The following is a 15,243-nucleotide window of genomic DNA, read 5'->3' as shown; positions in this document are numbered from 1 at the left end:
TGTTGTCTGTACGATTTTTAAATGTTTTTGAAAGAAGTCTCTTATTCGCACTAAGGCTGCATTTATTTGATAAAAAAAATGCAGTAAACACAGTAACATTGTGATATATTACTACAGTTAGACAATATTAGATTTCTATTTTGAATAAATGCTGGTCTTTTTAACTTTTTATTCATCAAAGAATCCTGGAAAAAGTATCACAGGTTCCAAAACTTTCCAGCATTGATAATAAATCAGCATATTAGAATGATTTCTGAAGGATCATGTGACACTGAAGATTGGAGTAATGGTTGATGAAAAATCATCTTTGCATATTAAATAGAAGTATATTAAAATAGAATTTTAAATTGTACTAATATTTTTACAATATTACAGTTTTTCTGTATTTTTGATCAAATGAATGCAGGCTTGATGAGCATAAGAAACTTCTTTAAAAAATAAAAAATAAAAAATAGTAATGTTTCCAAACTTTTGATCGGTTCTGTACATTTACATATTTACATGAATGGTATATTATGACCTTCTGGGATATTTCAACAGTCGCACAGTTTTTTACCATCATTCTGCCCAGCCCTAGGCACAGTCATGCATAAGAATCTATTCCAAAATCACACAGAATATTAAACACTGTCAAAACAAGTGTGGATCATTGCAGACAAACAAAATCAAAACACCACCCCAAAAAAAACTGATTACTGAAGCAAAGACAATTCATGAGAAATGCATCCTTTGGAAATGCGAAATGAGAAGATGTGACTGGCCACTCATTTCTCATGGAAAGGAATCAGATGAGACTAAAAAGCAGCAGGAAACCGTATACTCCAGACTCGTTCAACATATTTCAGTTGCTCAAAACCAAGAGTTCTGGGCACAATTCATCAAGGTTTTGAGCAATTTTAACTAATCTTAAAAGAAACTTTCACCCTGAGAGTAGGAACAATATGGAGAGAAAGGATGTGACAGAGAAACAGAGAGGATTGAAAAGCAAACTGGAGCTCTAATGTACATACACAGCCCCAGGACAGGGGTCTGGGATTTCTAGTTCGTTCTGCATTGGCTGAGGATGGCAGGCGAACACTTCTCGACTTTAGCCGAGTGATTGTGGATGATGGAGAAATATTACGACACTCAGAAGGTGAGAGGGGAGGGGGGCTGGGGCTAATGCCCAGAATGCTGTTCACCAGCCGCTTCCTGAACGAAAGTCTGGGGCTGAGATCACCTTCAGGACACTGCAAACATGGGCCGGTTTAAAACAAACACAGACACACACTACTACACAGACATTGAGAACAAATACTAAGAAGAAACTTCACATAGAGTGTTTTGAACACAAAAATGACATTAATATCCAAACAATAAAATTAAAAGAAACAGACAAACAATGTCAATTAAAAATAGAAAAATAGCCCCAAACACTTTACAATGACAATAAAGGTGAGCCAACAAATGTTAGTGACATAAAAAATGTGAGCTCTGACCATGTGTATGGGGGGAGACATGCCATCACTCTCGTCCTCGTCTGACAGGTCAGCCATGTTGACCGAGTTGAGGTCTGTGATGTCATCGGTGTCCTCTTCACCGGTCAGAGATGTGAGTGTGTTACCCAGAGCATTCAGACGCTTGCCGATGTTGGGATCCATGTGCACATCGATACCACACATCTTCCACAAGACATTGAGGGTCCACGTCCCTGCGCTGCTGCTCTCTGGAGAATTGAATGGTTTTGTTATTGGATACAGACAAAAGGTCAAATATGAAGTCAGCATTAAATCAACATTGACAATGTTTACCTTCTTAATGCATGGTCTTTATGTGGCCATTTTATCAATGTACACTCCCTTTCAAGAGATTGGGGTCAGTCAGTTTTTTAAAGTATGTGCGTAATTTTCCATCAGGTCTAAAATATAAACACTTACAATAGGCGTTTAAAAACCCGATTTGGAAGAAATGATGATGTAGTGACTCATTTAAATTGATCAATAAAAGTGACAGAATTTGCTTTGTAACATTATAAATGCTTATATTACATTATAGATTTTTTGCAATTTCTATTCAGCAAAGAATTCTGAAATTGGTTTCACAAAAATATAAGGCAGCATTGTTTAACTGTTTTCAACATTGAAAAAAATATTACGAAATGTTTCTTGAGCACCAAATCAACATATTACAATGATCATGTGACACTGAAGACTGGGGCAATTCTGCTTCAGCTTTCCATCTCAAGAATATATATATTTTTAAATGTTTCATAATATTACTGTTTTACTGTATTTTTATCAAATAAATATAGCATTGGAGAGCATATGAGAGTTCTTTCAAAAACATTAAACAATTTTACCAACCCCAAACTTCTGAACAGCAGTGTATGCAAAAGTGTCATTTTATCATTTTTATTGTTGATTTTTTTTGTTTGTTGAATAGACCAAGTAAAATTAGTTCAGATGATCATTTCACACAAACCTGCAGAGGCCTGGCCTGTTGTTCTGGAACAAACTTCATAAGTACCATCAGGGACAACACCTGAAAAGCCACATTGAGTCTTTGAAGAATCAGGGGAGCGTAATAGGGCCAAAAATAGATACAACACATTTACATTGAGTGTTACTCACAGGCATTCATGACCAGTTCTCCTCTGATCTCAGGTTTCCAGTCATCCCAAGTTGTCTCAAACCCCTCAGCAAATCGAATGCAAAAGTTTTTAAAATGTCCTTTGCTGACCAGAGACTCGGAGGAACAGGCTGTTATTAGCGTGCTCTCGATGGTCAACACCAGTGCTGAGCCAGTGTCAAAATCAATACTGTGATTGGCCTAATGTACAACAGGAAACAGTAACAAACATTTAACATCATTCATTCAAACAATTCATGTGCAAGAGTGAAATACAAGACAGGCAGTACTTTATACAGTTAAAGGCCAATCACAATTGGCTCACACCAATCTGGGCTGCGTATCTTGAAAGCATCGTAAGCTAAGTTGGTCGTAGAGACCACTGGTGGAAATGGTTCTACGTTCGGCCTACAATGCTTTTGAGAAACACAGCCCTGAGTTTAAACATAAAAGAACGATCAATAGATGCATCAGTGAGGATCCACCTGTGTAGAGTTGGTGATAGGTAGGCAGATGCCCAGGTCATTGACAGTGAGCTGTAGAAAGAGAGTGCTGAAGGCCTGGGCGCTGGTCTGCTGTATTGCTGGCAGTTTGTCTACCACTTCTTTTGTGGCCATGTGAATGTCCGAGTTGAGAGCCAAGCGTTGTTCCTTCCAGTTATCGTAGGCAGCCTTATAGTTCAGCCAGAACAGCACAGCTAAAAAAAAAAAAGACAAATACGCAATTACAAACCCCCAAAAATTCCCCAATGGAAACACATGAAAAAAAAAAAAAATCAAGCTAAGAGTGGACTGACCTCTGTCAAATGCCACTGGTTGAGCAAAAACAATAGGACGGTTGAGGGTGATCAGGACGGCCTCTTTGTTAGAGCTGCCACTGATCTCCTCCTGCAGAGCATTGCGCAAACCGATTCGAGTGCGGAAGTACGCCACTTGGTGGAAATCTGACCCCGCCTCCTCATACACCTGCAAGAGAAAGTGTTATAACACTCTCATGCATCCACAAGAAAACTTTATATGACAATAATGAATAACAGAGCATGAAGAAACGCTCATTTCTGTAACAGTGGCTACCTGATGTTTGACGATTTGCCCCAAAGCCAAGTTGAGATCCACTTGACATTTCCCAAAAAGCTTCAGGTAGTTACTTCCTGTGGGAGTAGTCTTGCACTGAACCCGATTGGACAGTTCAAGCTCAATCCAGCCCGTTTCAAAGCGTACCGCCCTCATTGAAGGAGTGGTGGCCGTCATTTGAATCCCCTGCAAAAGAGAAACCTATTCAAAAAGTCTGCAGAATTAACCATAACAAATAAATACATAATTTAAGGAAGTCCAAACCTTAAACGTCAGATTTAGAGAGTAAAGCAGGATTTTAGGTTTGTCGCCATCTGTTGACACATCGTGCTCATTCCACAGAGGGATTGGTTGTTCCCCTCCTACAGAAACACACGCATTTCACACAGCTGGTCAAGTAAAAGAATCAACAACAACAAAAAACGCATAACAAAAACTAAAATAAATAATACAAATTATATAAAACAAATTAAATAAATGGAAAAAGTTCTCCATTTATGCTACTTGTTCTTCAACACACATACCTGACACTTTCTGGATGACCTCATTGACCTCCTTCATGAAGACCTTTTGTAAGAAGACTAGATGGTTGAGCAAATCTGTGGTCAAGTTGTGTTCGAAAGATCCAATCTAAAAATGGAGAAAAAAATTCCAAAATGCTCTATTTCAACCATATGCATCCATCTGTAATCCTGGAACAAACTGATAATCAAGCACAGCATTTAGAAAATTTTTTATATTGAAAGGTCAACGACACACCTCAGCTACACAGCGCAAGTAATTTCCCTGCAGATAGTTGCTGTATTCTGGGGCCCAGGCTGTGTCGCTGTGGCCCTCGTGCTCCTGTATAATGTACTGTCCTGACATGGTGACGGGAGGCAGATTTAGGCTGGCAGTGGGGGGCATGGCCGACACGTCCACAGGGGAAACCTTTGACTGGAAACACAGCTTATGATTGGGCAGTTCGAAAGTAAAACGCGTCTGAGCACCTGTGAGAGGGAGACAGCAAAACATTTATCATTTTTATTTGTTGCATTGTGTTTTCCAGTGCGTTATGGAATAAATTAGCAATTCGCTTGTGGAATTGTGGGTACCAGTCATGCCATGGCTTTTCATGCGGCCCATCTTGTATTCTGCTTTCAGAGAGGGCAATAGGGCTGCGCCAATAGTGATCCCATCGAGCATAGCGCTGAATTTCAACACGATTGGCTTCTTCTCCAGTCCCTCGGGCAGCTGAGGAAACTCACTGGCCTCCACTGGAGTTTGATTGACACTCACTTCAGAGGGCTGCGGAGTTGGCGTCTCTTCTCGGTTGGGAGGAGGGCTGATGAAAACAGGAAACCGATTTAAATTTAATATCGGAGACAAACAAAAGCCACATTCAATATCGGCAACAACAGGAGTTGTGAAAAGAAAGTGCCAGAGGTTTGCCTCACATGTTGGAGGGCTGACGGATGAGGTCTGAAATCTGTTTTGAGAGCTGATGGGAGCTGCGGACCATCATGCTGTGCAGCGTTGCAGGATGTTGCGGGATGTTGATGAAGATAGCGCCCACTTTAAATACTGCAGCATTATTGGTCTTCAGCCCACGCTGCGCACTATATAAAGCCTGGGACTTTGCGATGTTACACTTCACCACAGTCCTAGTATACAAACACACACAAACAAAAGGAACTTACTCCAAATGCTCACTTTGAAATCACAGCCTGCATGTTACACCGAGCAGTCACATAAAACAATGTCTGTGAAATGTATAGACAGACTTTGGCAAAATGTACAAGTGAAATGTTCATGTGGCTGGAAACGAGGCCTTGTGGATATGGGAACTGCAACGAGAGAGAGATCTAGATGAATTAATAGAAAAGAGGAACGGGAGAGTTTTAGCTCCTGATAGCTTGACCATGGACTGTCCATCTTATTCATACTGCACAGAAAAAATCACAAAACTGGCAAACACTTGCCAAAATGACAAGCTCCAATCAGATTGCCTGACACATATGCAATTACATCCACCGGGCTGCTGCAATGAGCGCATTTGAGGAGGAACTAATCACCGGATTTGACAGCTTTTCCCAGGTTTGAAGCATAAAGTATTATAAGATATTAAAAGACTTTTGTATGAGGCACATAGAAGCACATGAACTCAATATCCACGAGCAAAACTTTATAATCGGTTTTCTGTTCTGAGTTATGAGTTTGTGAAATACTCTGTACTTATTACATTTGGAAGAACAGAGTAAAACAATTCACATATTTTTGGTAAAACAGTTCTCAAAGACCTCCAAGCCAATCTATTATTAATGCATCACTGAATTCAGATAAAACTGCACTTAAACATCAAAAGTGTCAAATGTCAATAATATAGCGATGTAGCAAAGTTAAAGTCAAGCCAAGCAGCTTTCTGTTGCAAATTTGCTTGACCAACTAGGAACCGTTGCGAAATCCGAGTGGGGAAATCTTTCTCCCTAACGTGAAATTTCTAGTCAAGTGAAGTTCTATCGAAATGACTGGATTCTTCCCCAAAAATGTACCAATCAATGGGATTACGAGCGCATTAAGTGGGCAGATCTTAGTCAGATAACCTGTGAAGTGGTTCATGCCGATAGTCAAAAGCCTTTCTCAGTGACACTAGGTAGTAGAAATCCATTCATATAACCCACTGACAGCATTAATAAATATGATTTGAAAAATAGTGTTATGAGGATCATAACTGTGATCCACTGTCTGAAGATACTATATCTGTGAAGCCTTTATATGAGAGAGCCGTGGTGGGTTAGAGAGGGTATGAAATGTTATGATAGTAAGAGTGAACACCATGTGTCATATGATTGACATATGGAAGGACTGTGATATCCAAATATTATGGAGATGTTATGAATGGTAATGGAGAAAAGGACAAGGTTACTGAGGAAACTTAGACATACAGGAACTCCTGCTTGGTTGTGCTGGTAGGTGAGGTTGGAAAATCCTCTAGTCTGCCAGCGAAAGAGGCAGAAAAAACAAAAAAAAAATGACAGATAGAGAGAACAGAGGAGAGTAGAGAGGAGGAAGATAGAAGAGGGGAAGTTATCCACAGAAAACATTTCAAAACTGTCACATATGCTGTGATAAATCTGTACTCTTAGAAATACATTTGAAAGAGAGACCATCAGAACAAAAACAGATCCAAGATCCAAGGAATAAATTGCATTTAAAATCCAGATTCAGACATTGCATTACAAAGGCTGCACGGCTGAAACTGGAAATGTATTTTACATTTCCTGAAGCTAAGGTGTTGTGGTTCGTTCCCAGGGTGCAGTTTCGAAATTCTTTAGTTTTTGATTGTTTTTAGTTTGCTGTCATGTGGTTGCTAGAAACATGGTCAACTCTCTATGACAATCTGGTCTCTAAATACACTATTATTCAAGGTTTGGAATTAATAAAATAAATTCATAGTTTACAGTATATAGCAAGCATCCATTTCTATTTCAAATTAATGCTTGATGCATGACAATAAATGAATCAAAACAAACAAAAAATTCAGCTTTGCCATCATATAATCATAAAATATTACTGTGTTACTGTATTTTGATCAACTAAATTCAACCTTGGTGAGCATCAGAGATTTTTCATTCAAATCATAAAAACAATCTTACCAACCTCAAACATTTTAACCGTAGTAACTTTGTTCCCTCATTCAGCGAAAGTATATGAGGTCCTGAATTTTGCACAATTTAGTATTTAGTCCGTAAGTTGATTTGTCAGACCAATCAAATAAACAGAACAAATATTAAGGCTCCACAGAGATACGTTTACATTTTTCAGGAAAGTCAACCTGCCAACAGCTTAAAGTGTATTGCATGTGAAACTGGAATTCTCATTAGGGTATTAATAGACTGTTATCAAAATAAAGTGTTAGCAGATATTAAGCAGACAGTCAACCAATATTTTAATGACTGGTAATTGAAATGTAGTTGCAAAGTTACTTATAGTTAGAAAAATGTCTAAAGTGGACCATCAAAATAAAGTGTAACCGAAAAATTACACACTTCAAGGTAAATGGATTTATATAAAGGTGAACAATGATAATTGATAGAGCATTCAATTGGTCTTCAAGCCTGGTGTTAAGGGAAATACTGACTGTATATCTGGTGAGATTCCTTCCAGAAGCACAATGTTCACACATCCGATATGGGCCGAGGCACAGGTCTCAGTCATCTTCTGATGGAGAATGTCTACAGCAAGAGAACAGGAATTACAGGATATTTCATCTGCAAGGTTTTAGTTGGTGAATAAGATATTTTAATATTTTAAAGTGTGTGAATGCTGTTTGCATTACCCTTCATTTTCTCCTTTAAAGTAAAACTGCCATGTATTTTCTTAAGCTCTGCCTCCATGGTTAATCCTCCAATGTCTGCTTCCAGATGTGTGCGGTTCACCATGCCAACGCCAAACACGATCAGCGTCACATGCTGGGGCTCAGAGCTTACCAAACTCCGCCGACGACCCAGCCGACTGGGCGGCGTCTCGCCCTCCGATTCAAACACCAATCGACATGGAGGATCCGCAGGGCTCCTCCCACCCTCTGAATAGCAAAAATAAACAGTTGAATAGGCAAATTTGTGAAAAAAGCAAAGATTATTATGCTGGCAGATATGTTTAAATCAGTCAGATGCAACGTAAGATGCTAAAAAAATTTTTACATGACATTATTTTTACGGCAATGCATGAGACAGTGTTTCCTCTCTCTAAATATCATTACCACAAAATCTTTTTACCATAATGTATAATCAAATAATGACATATTTAAACTGTAAAGTATTTATACATCATCATGGTGCAATAATCTGCTGTAGTGTCTTTTAATATACATTTTTTGTATTCACCAAGGATGATACTCATTACTGTATCACAGAACTGAAAATTTTATAAGAATCATATTTGAGAATATAGTAAAATTAAAATCATAATTTAATGAATTAATATTTACTCATATTAAATAATACATTTAATTATCACTGATTTTCTTGAAAATAATAGTTATTATTTCATGTTTTTTCTTTAAGAAAATAAAAGCAATTGAAATCAACAGAGCAGGAAGTCCTACCTGAGAGGGCATTGTCTTGGTTCTTCTCCAGGATGCCTGTGGGGTCTGATATGAGCGAGTAGAAATTAAGAAGTTTGTACATGTTCTGCCAGCATTCGGCTGACGGCTCGCTCTGTTCTGACACCGTGATGGAGTCCGAATCATCCATCTGAATGGTCATGTGATCCGCCACATCGCGTGAACCTTTCCGCGATACTTTTGACGTTCTTCGCTCTGACCGTCCCAGCGTCCCCCTTCCACGAGGCTCTCGATTCCTGGTCAGTGTGTCCAGGCCTGGCCCGACCACGGTGCGTTTGTTCTTCTGAGTGCCCAGTCGAGCAGCTCCGTTCAGGCTCCCACGAGAACTACGGCTGAAATCAGATGAGCGGAATTCTCGATAAGGCCGTGCCTTGGTGGGCGTGGGGGAAGAGGAGCCGGCGGTGTAGCGGTTGAGTTTGATGTCAGTCTGTGTGGCTTTTATGTCATCAATCATTGTGCTGAACTGGTGAATGAGGCGGACCAGGGCCATATCCACATGCTGGCGAATCGCCTGACAAGCGAGGGTAAAATGGCAGTGCACGCTAGCCTGGGGTCTCCGGCTCAGCTCGTGGAAAGACAGCGCACTGGCAGAGGGAGGGGTTGACATGCACTTCTCTAGCACGACTGCATTCAAACTGAAAGTCTCAATCATCAGGGCAGGCTTGAAATCAAGAGGGGGGAGATTTACCATGCCCTGCCTGAAACACAAAAACATAACATACTAAAATTAGAGATATGCAACATTACGACTGCTTGAGTACTCAGTAGTTAAAGTAGACAACTGTTCATTGTGGGACGGCAAGGGAAAAACAGACCTGAAGTTCTACTTCACCATGGTAAAATGAATGAATAAATGATAAATATAGGATAAATTAGGATAAAATAAATGGCCGCCAATACGTTTGAGAGAAAAACAATATCTAATAAATGTAAATATTTATGTAATAATTTTAAAATAATTATTTCACATAGCTATTCATAACCACATATTTTATAGAAAGTGTTTAAAGAATGACATTTTAGTGCAAAAATATTGGTAATTCTTGCTTTGCGCTCATAGTTTAAATTAGAACACATCACATCCGGTCAGGCGGTCGCATTCATTCTACCCGCAAAAGATAAAATATTCCAACACACCGAAAGTTCAAATCGGATCCAAAACTTTGCATATGGTCAGAATATGGCTCCACAAAGCTCCCTCACTACTCTACATATGAAATAAATGACTTCAGATCATTTGTTTGTGGTAAACAAGTTAGTCATAGTTACTGTCATGGTCAACTCAAAATGAAGAACTTTTTTGTTTTGTGCGCTTATTGACTGGTTATTCATTTTGACAATGTGTTGATAAAGATATACATTTCCAGTTTTTGTAATATTTTAATATTCATTTAATTATTTTTATTAATTTAATTAAAAAAACGATAAAATAAAGTTACCCAAATGAAACTCTGAAAAGGGGGGGTTACTCTTTCTGGGATATCTCTAGAAAGATAAAAGCTGTCATGGGACATCCGTGTTACCTGTGTGCTCGTTTGTTCTTCCTTTCTTTGCTGGTGTCAGAGTCGACAATGTCAGCTCTCAAACACTCAAGAGTGCCGCTGAAGGATAGGTGCTCCCCAAAATACATCTTGTAACTGAGTGGAGGAGCATCCTGGGGCTGGATACCAATGTGACTCAACAAAGGCTTGAAAACAACCTGTATGGACAATCCCAAGAGAGACACACACACACACAACAAACAGAATGAGAGAGGCAATAACATGTGCAAGGTCATAAATAAACAATAACAAATGAATAAGTATTCCTGGTGCACACACCTGTGCGTCAGCTAGCTGTACAGCTGCAGGGCAGAGATTCGTCTCATCTTGTTCAAGCAGGTCCTCCTGACTTGTGCTGTGCTGGGAGTGTGTGTGCTGAGAGTGTGTGTCCAGTGTATTCTGATCACTGGACAGTACAGTGTTAAAATCTGATGCAGAAGGAATGGTGGGGAGCACGCCTGTATGTAAAGAGTTAAAGACATTCAGTGCAAAATGAACATACTCCAATAAATGAGTCACTAATCACAGGATCATGGACAGATATAGATGCATGGTCACATACAGTCAACAGACTTCATACTCGTATACTTCTGCCAGTACACTAATCGCTCACCTCCGGTCTGCAGGCTGTTGTGTTGAGAGCGGTTGAGGGGAGAGTCCTGGACATTGCCGCCTGTTCGGTTGCCAACAGCGTTTGACATCCAGTTGTAGAAGCTGACGGAAAACGGCTCCGAAAGAAGAGGGTGTTCCGTTAACACGTCTGCACCCACAAAGTTGCCTACCCAAAAACAAGAGACATTTAGCGTTAACTAGATTTTGAATAGTAGGTGGTTTCAGTATATACATATTCTATATATACACACGATTCAACGTGTGTTTAGATGTGCATCCCTAAAAAAATTACTAAAAATGAAAAAAAAAAAAAGAACGAAAGAAAGAAAAAAGGAAAAAAGCTAAATGGATTTTTTTAATAACAAATGCACAAAAAGTAAAAAAAAAAAAAATAAAAAAATAACAGTTAATTTAAAAGTGTAACTATTACTGAGTGACAGATTTTCTCTATCATTAACTGGTATCAGATATTGGAAATTTAATTCTGCATGCTTATTTTCCCTATTTTAACATCTGGATTACCATCATCTAACACTCAAAGTTATTCTTTAATAACACTAATAATTGATAAAATTTTATTTCAATTTATTACAATAACACTGTTATTGAAAATCTCTAAATTAATACCTATTTTTCATAATGTACATTAAAATGCCTAAATTCATTTGTAACACTTATAACGGTTGAATTTTAGTTTGTATTTTATGCTAATTTTAGTCTCCAACCCAGTTTGGTTTCTCTGTACTTTTATGGTATTTGACATGCAGACATTCTCTGGGTAGAAAAATAATACTAAAAAAGAAGAAGAAAAAAATCAAACACAATTAGGTTATAGAAATCCGCTCTCACAGGAAACACCATATATCAAGAAAATGCATTCATCTTCCTAGTTCACATTTTAACCCGTCTAATATTAGATTGCAAAAAGCAATAAACTCTGAATGAAGAAAATCACGTACTTGTACGTGTCAGGGAGCTGCTCTTGGCTGCGGTTTGTTCGTTTGCTCGAAGGGGCGTTGCTTCTAGCAGGTTGTGCAGACTGTGGATGCTTCCTGTCAAGTAGCTTAGCAATGATTCCTTCCTAGGGCTATGATTGGACTGCAGCCCTGCCCGACTGACATGAGCGGGAGAATCAGCTGCTGTATCTCCACTCGTGTAGCTCAGGGACTGGTAAGGGTGAGAACCCTAAAAAATAAAAATAAAAAAAGGCATTTTGTTTCCAGATCTATCATAAACTTATACACAGTGTCAACAAAACAGACCCACACAAACCTTGATCCTGAGTGCTGACTCATTGTGTGTGTGAGATTTGGACAGTTTTCTCATGATCTCGACTCCAGTCACAGGGGCAGAGTTACCGGTAGGAGCAGGACGACTACATACTCCCTCTAACAGCATTGTATGTTCACTAACAGTGCCTAAAATGTACATAAATAACACAAAATATAGATAAAGTATAATGTTCAAAAAAAGCTCTAAGATTTCAGATTTAATATAATTACCCGCATCAAACTCAAACTCGGCTCCATCAGCGCTGGTGTCACTCTGCAGGGCAGCACCACTATCCGGCGGCTGTGTCTGATCAGGCTCGATGGGGTCTGGCTCTTTGGGCTTAGGAAGCTGATTGGGACGTGGCAAACCCACCGCCTTAAAGCCCTGAGTGACAACAATGAATTTCATCCACTGACGCGCAAGTGCCACCATACCTTTCCTCAGGGTGACCAGAGCAGGCAGTCCATCATTCTAAAAAGATAAAGATGCATCCGTAATAAAAGATTAGCAAGGAATAATTAACAACAGACAGTTCAAAATAATATCAGTAAAATAAATGATTATTCTGCTTAAGCTGCAGTTACTACTTTAATTTATTGCAATGCATTTTTCATGTTATCTAGCTCAAAAACAAGCCAGGATACCACTGCTAATACAATCTGGAAGAACATGGGGTGAAGTAATTTCAGACTTTACAGCAGTCAATGAACCTGGAAGCCTTGGAATGAGCATCAACCAATCAGAATCAAGAATTCAACAGTGCGGGAGTTTAATTCATATGGAAATATGTGCTCTGCAAGCATAAAGACTTACCATGGTGGCCTCTTCTATAATGCTGTAATCGGCCTGCTGCAGGTAGCGATGTAGAATATTGCACAGTAAGCAGGACGGGTTCTCGTGAAGATATCGGGCTCGCTTTGTAACACGGTTATACTTGCTGCGAAATGGAATGTGAATACTCTTTTTCTGTTGGATTGAAGCACACATAAACATGCACGTAAAATTAGGTTGGTTAAGTCCAAACCCTCAACTCCATGGGTTTCTAACAGTGGAAGTATTAACAAGTCTGACCTCCAGGGCCTCAGTCATAATGCAGCCCATGACCGCGCACACACGTAGTGTGGCTTCCATGTCCAGTTTCTGCAGTGAGGATTTCAGCTGGTCAATGGGAACCAACCACGCACCGACCGCAGGGGTCGCAGTACTCAAGAGATTCAGCTGCCTGCAGACACATTCAACAACATAGAGCTCATTAGCCATACAAATATCCATGATTTCCTTTGAACCAAATCAAAGACTCTGCAGCCAAATATACACTTAGGGCTGAAAATGGGGGGGGGAGGACTCAGGGGGGACGGAGTTCCAGTTCAAAATGGAGAGAATTTCCATCTTTTATCGACATAATAGCCCCCAAGCCTTATGCAAATTACATACATAAATGAAATATAAATCTGCATCTATGGTTTAAAAATATAAAATATGTCCCCAACTAGGGCCCCCAGTAAATCTTAGCCATTTCCCTCACTGTATACATGTATATTCAATATGCATTCTCTCTCAAAACAACTAATAATATGTCAATATAATCCGCCCTTTTGAGATCAAATTGGCAAATACCCCTGCCCAACTGGTCATTTTACAAAAAGAGGAAATTCTATCTAATGTCAGCCTCGTTAATGAATTGTGCATGTTTTCTTTATTCCAATATTCTGTGTGTGTTTGATCATTGTAAAGTAAGCAAGTGTAAAAACAATTAAAACTGTGTGTACATCTTATTTAAGATAATTCAATTTCATTACTTATATATCTGACATCAGTGGCTTAAAAAATATTTTTTATATTTTAATATATTTTATAATATTTAATTAATTGTTATTATTAATATTATTATAGATTTTTGGCACGTTCTGATATCCAGAAAGCATATGCCATCGGACACTCTGCTTTCTGGATATCAGAACTAATATATATATAGTATATTATATAATAATATTATATATAATATATATTCAATTTTTTTTATTTTATACAAATATTCTTTATTTTTACAAGTGTACCTGGACATGGCTGGAGCTTGAGATCGAATGTTGGTTGGCGCAGCAAAGCTGAACCAGATCTCCTTTATAGTCAGCTTCATACTGCTGGAGTCAGGAGGTGGAGGCAAGAGGGGCAGGTCCTTTTTCAGATCATCTGACTCCACTCCCTCATCCTGCACAGACAAACATGAGTGAGAAATAATGTGAGAAACAAAGACCTTAGGAAAACCTACAAGATCTCAAATGGCCATTAACAATTAGTGAACAACATATGAGAACCTGTTCATCAGAGTCTGAATTGTTGTTGGGTTCAGAGGCAGGGCTCTGTCCATCATTGGGCAGGTTATCATCAGATACATCAGTGCTGTAGCCACTTCCTGTCTGAGAACCACTAGAACCGTTTGACTTCGAGACTCCAATCCTGACGCCGTTGTCGGCCTCGCCCATCACCCCAAAAGCACTGTAGAGCACGGCCCCTGACTGCCGCCCACCTGAGGAAGATCCAGACATGCATTTCTTACTCCTGAAATATGATTTTTTTTAATGCTACGTGAAATTCACATGTGTATAATACCTTTGACAGTGAGGTTCTCAATCCCACACTCAAACATAATCCAACCCCATTTCTCAGGACTGGCCCCAGAGCGAGCATGGTCAGGGGTGTGTTCTGGGACGTGCTCAGTAGAGATGGAGGGCTCAGTCTCATCCACTAAAACAAAGTCATCAGTTTCTTCCAAACTGAAGAGAACCTTGGACTTCTTGAAAGGAATGGCAGTGATGGCACAAGCCCCAAGGTCTGTTAAAAACATAAATATGGAACAAACTTAATTAAAATTCCAAAAGGCATTCAATATACAAAACGCACACAAAAAACAAAAATGTATTTCTGTCATACATTATTATTGATAATATTGATTAATCTGTCAAATTATTTATTACCAATTAGAATAACTTCTAATAAAAAGGAAAATCCATGCGACAGGAGAGACAATGTAATT

At 39.1% G+C, this 15,243-nt stretch overlaps 1 protein-coding gene across 14 annotated transcripts in view; it reads right to left on the bottom strand.

Moving 5' to 3' along the window:
* kiaa1109 (KIAA1109) overlaps nt 1-15,243 on the bottom strand; it is a 58,747-nt gene that overhangs the window by 18,638 nt on the left and 24,866 nt on the right. For 11 of the 14 annotated variants that reach the window (XM_081351825.1, XM_081351832.1, XM_081351831.1 and 8 more), the window contains exons 35-60: nt 14,820-15,041; nt 14,525-14,736; nt 14,267-14,418; nt 13,281-13,431; nt 13,023-13,175; nt 12,440-12,680; nt 12,210-12,355; nt 11,897-12,122; nt 10,939-11,103; nt 10,605-10,783; nt 10,308-10,483; nt 8,767-9,482; nt 7,999-8,244; nt 7,801-7,894; nt 5,117-5,323; nt 4,775-5,004; nt 4,440-4,669; nt 4,205-4,310; nt 3,945-4,042; nt 3,681-3,866; nt 3,404-3,572; nt 3,093-3,304; nt 2,610-2,808; nt 2,461-2,520; nt 1,479-1,705; nt 1,011-1,229 (exon numbers count right to left, since the gene is read on the bottom strand). In XM_081351825.1, coding sequence (XP_081207951.1) covers nt 1,011-1,229; nt 1,479-1,705; nt 2,461-2,520; nt 2,610-2,808; nt 3,093-3,304; nt 3,404-3,572; nt 3,681-3,866; nt 3,945-4,042; nt 4,205-4,310; nt 4,440-4,669; nt 4,775-5,004; nt 5,117-5,323; nt 7,801-7,894; nt 7,999-8,244; nt 8,767-9,482; nt 10,308-10,483; nt 10,605-10,783; nt 10,939-11,103; nt 11,897-12,122; nt 12,210-12,355; nt 12,440-12,680; nt 13,023-13,175; nt 13,281-13,431; nt 14,267-14,418; nt 14,525-14,736; nt 14,820-15,041 — 5,222 coding nt within the window. The remainder of the gene's footprint in view (nt 1-1,010; nt 1,230-1,478; nt 1,706-2,460; nt 2,521-2,609; nt 2,809-3,092; nt 3,305-3,403; nt 3,573-3,680; nt 3,867-3,944; nt 4,043-4,204; nt 4,311-4,439; nt 4,670-4,774; nt 5,005-5,116; nt 5,324-7,800; nt 7,895-7,998; nt 8,245-8,766; nt 9,483-10,307; nt 10,484-10,604; nt 10,784-10,938; nt 11,104-11,896; nt 12,123-12,209; nt 12,356-12,439; nt 12,681-13,022; nt 13,176-13,280; nt 13,432-14,266; nt 14,419-14,524; nt 14,737-14,819; nt 15,042-15,243) is intronic. The other 3 variants (XM_081351826.1, XM_081351828.1, XM_081351829.1) reach the window with 1 other exon arrangement.

The sequence above is a fragment of the Scardinius erythrophthalmus genome (genome assembly GCF_964197995.2).
Source record: "Scardinius erythrophthalmus genome assembly, chromosome: 21".
Classification (NCBI taxonomy): Eukaryota; Metazoa; Chordata; class Actinopteri; order Cypriniformes; family Leuciscidae; genus Scardinius; species Scardinius erythrophthalmus.
Note: the sequence above shows the minus strand (reverse complement) of the source record. Positions and strands in the feature narration are given on the sequence as shown.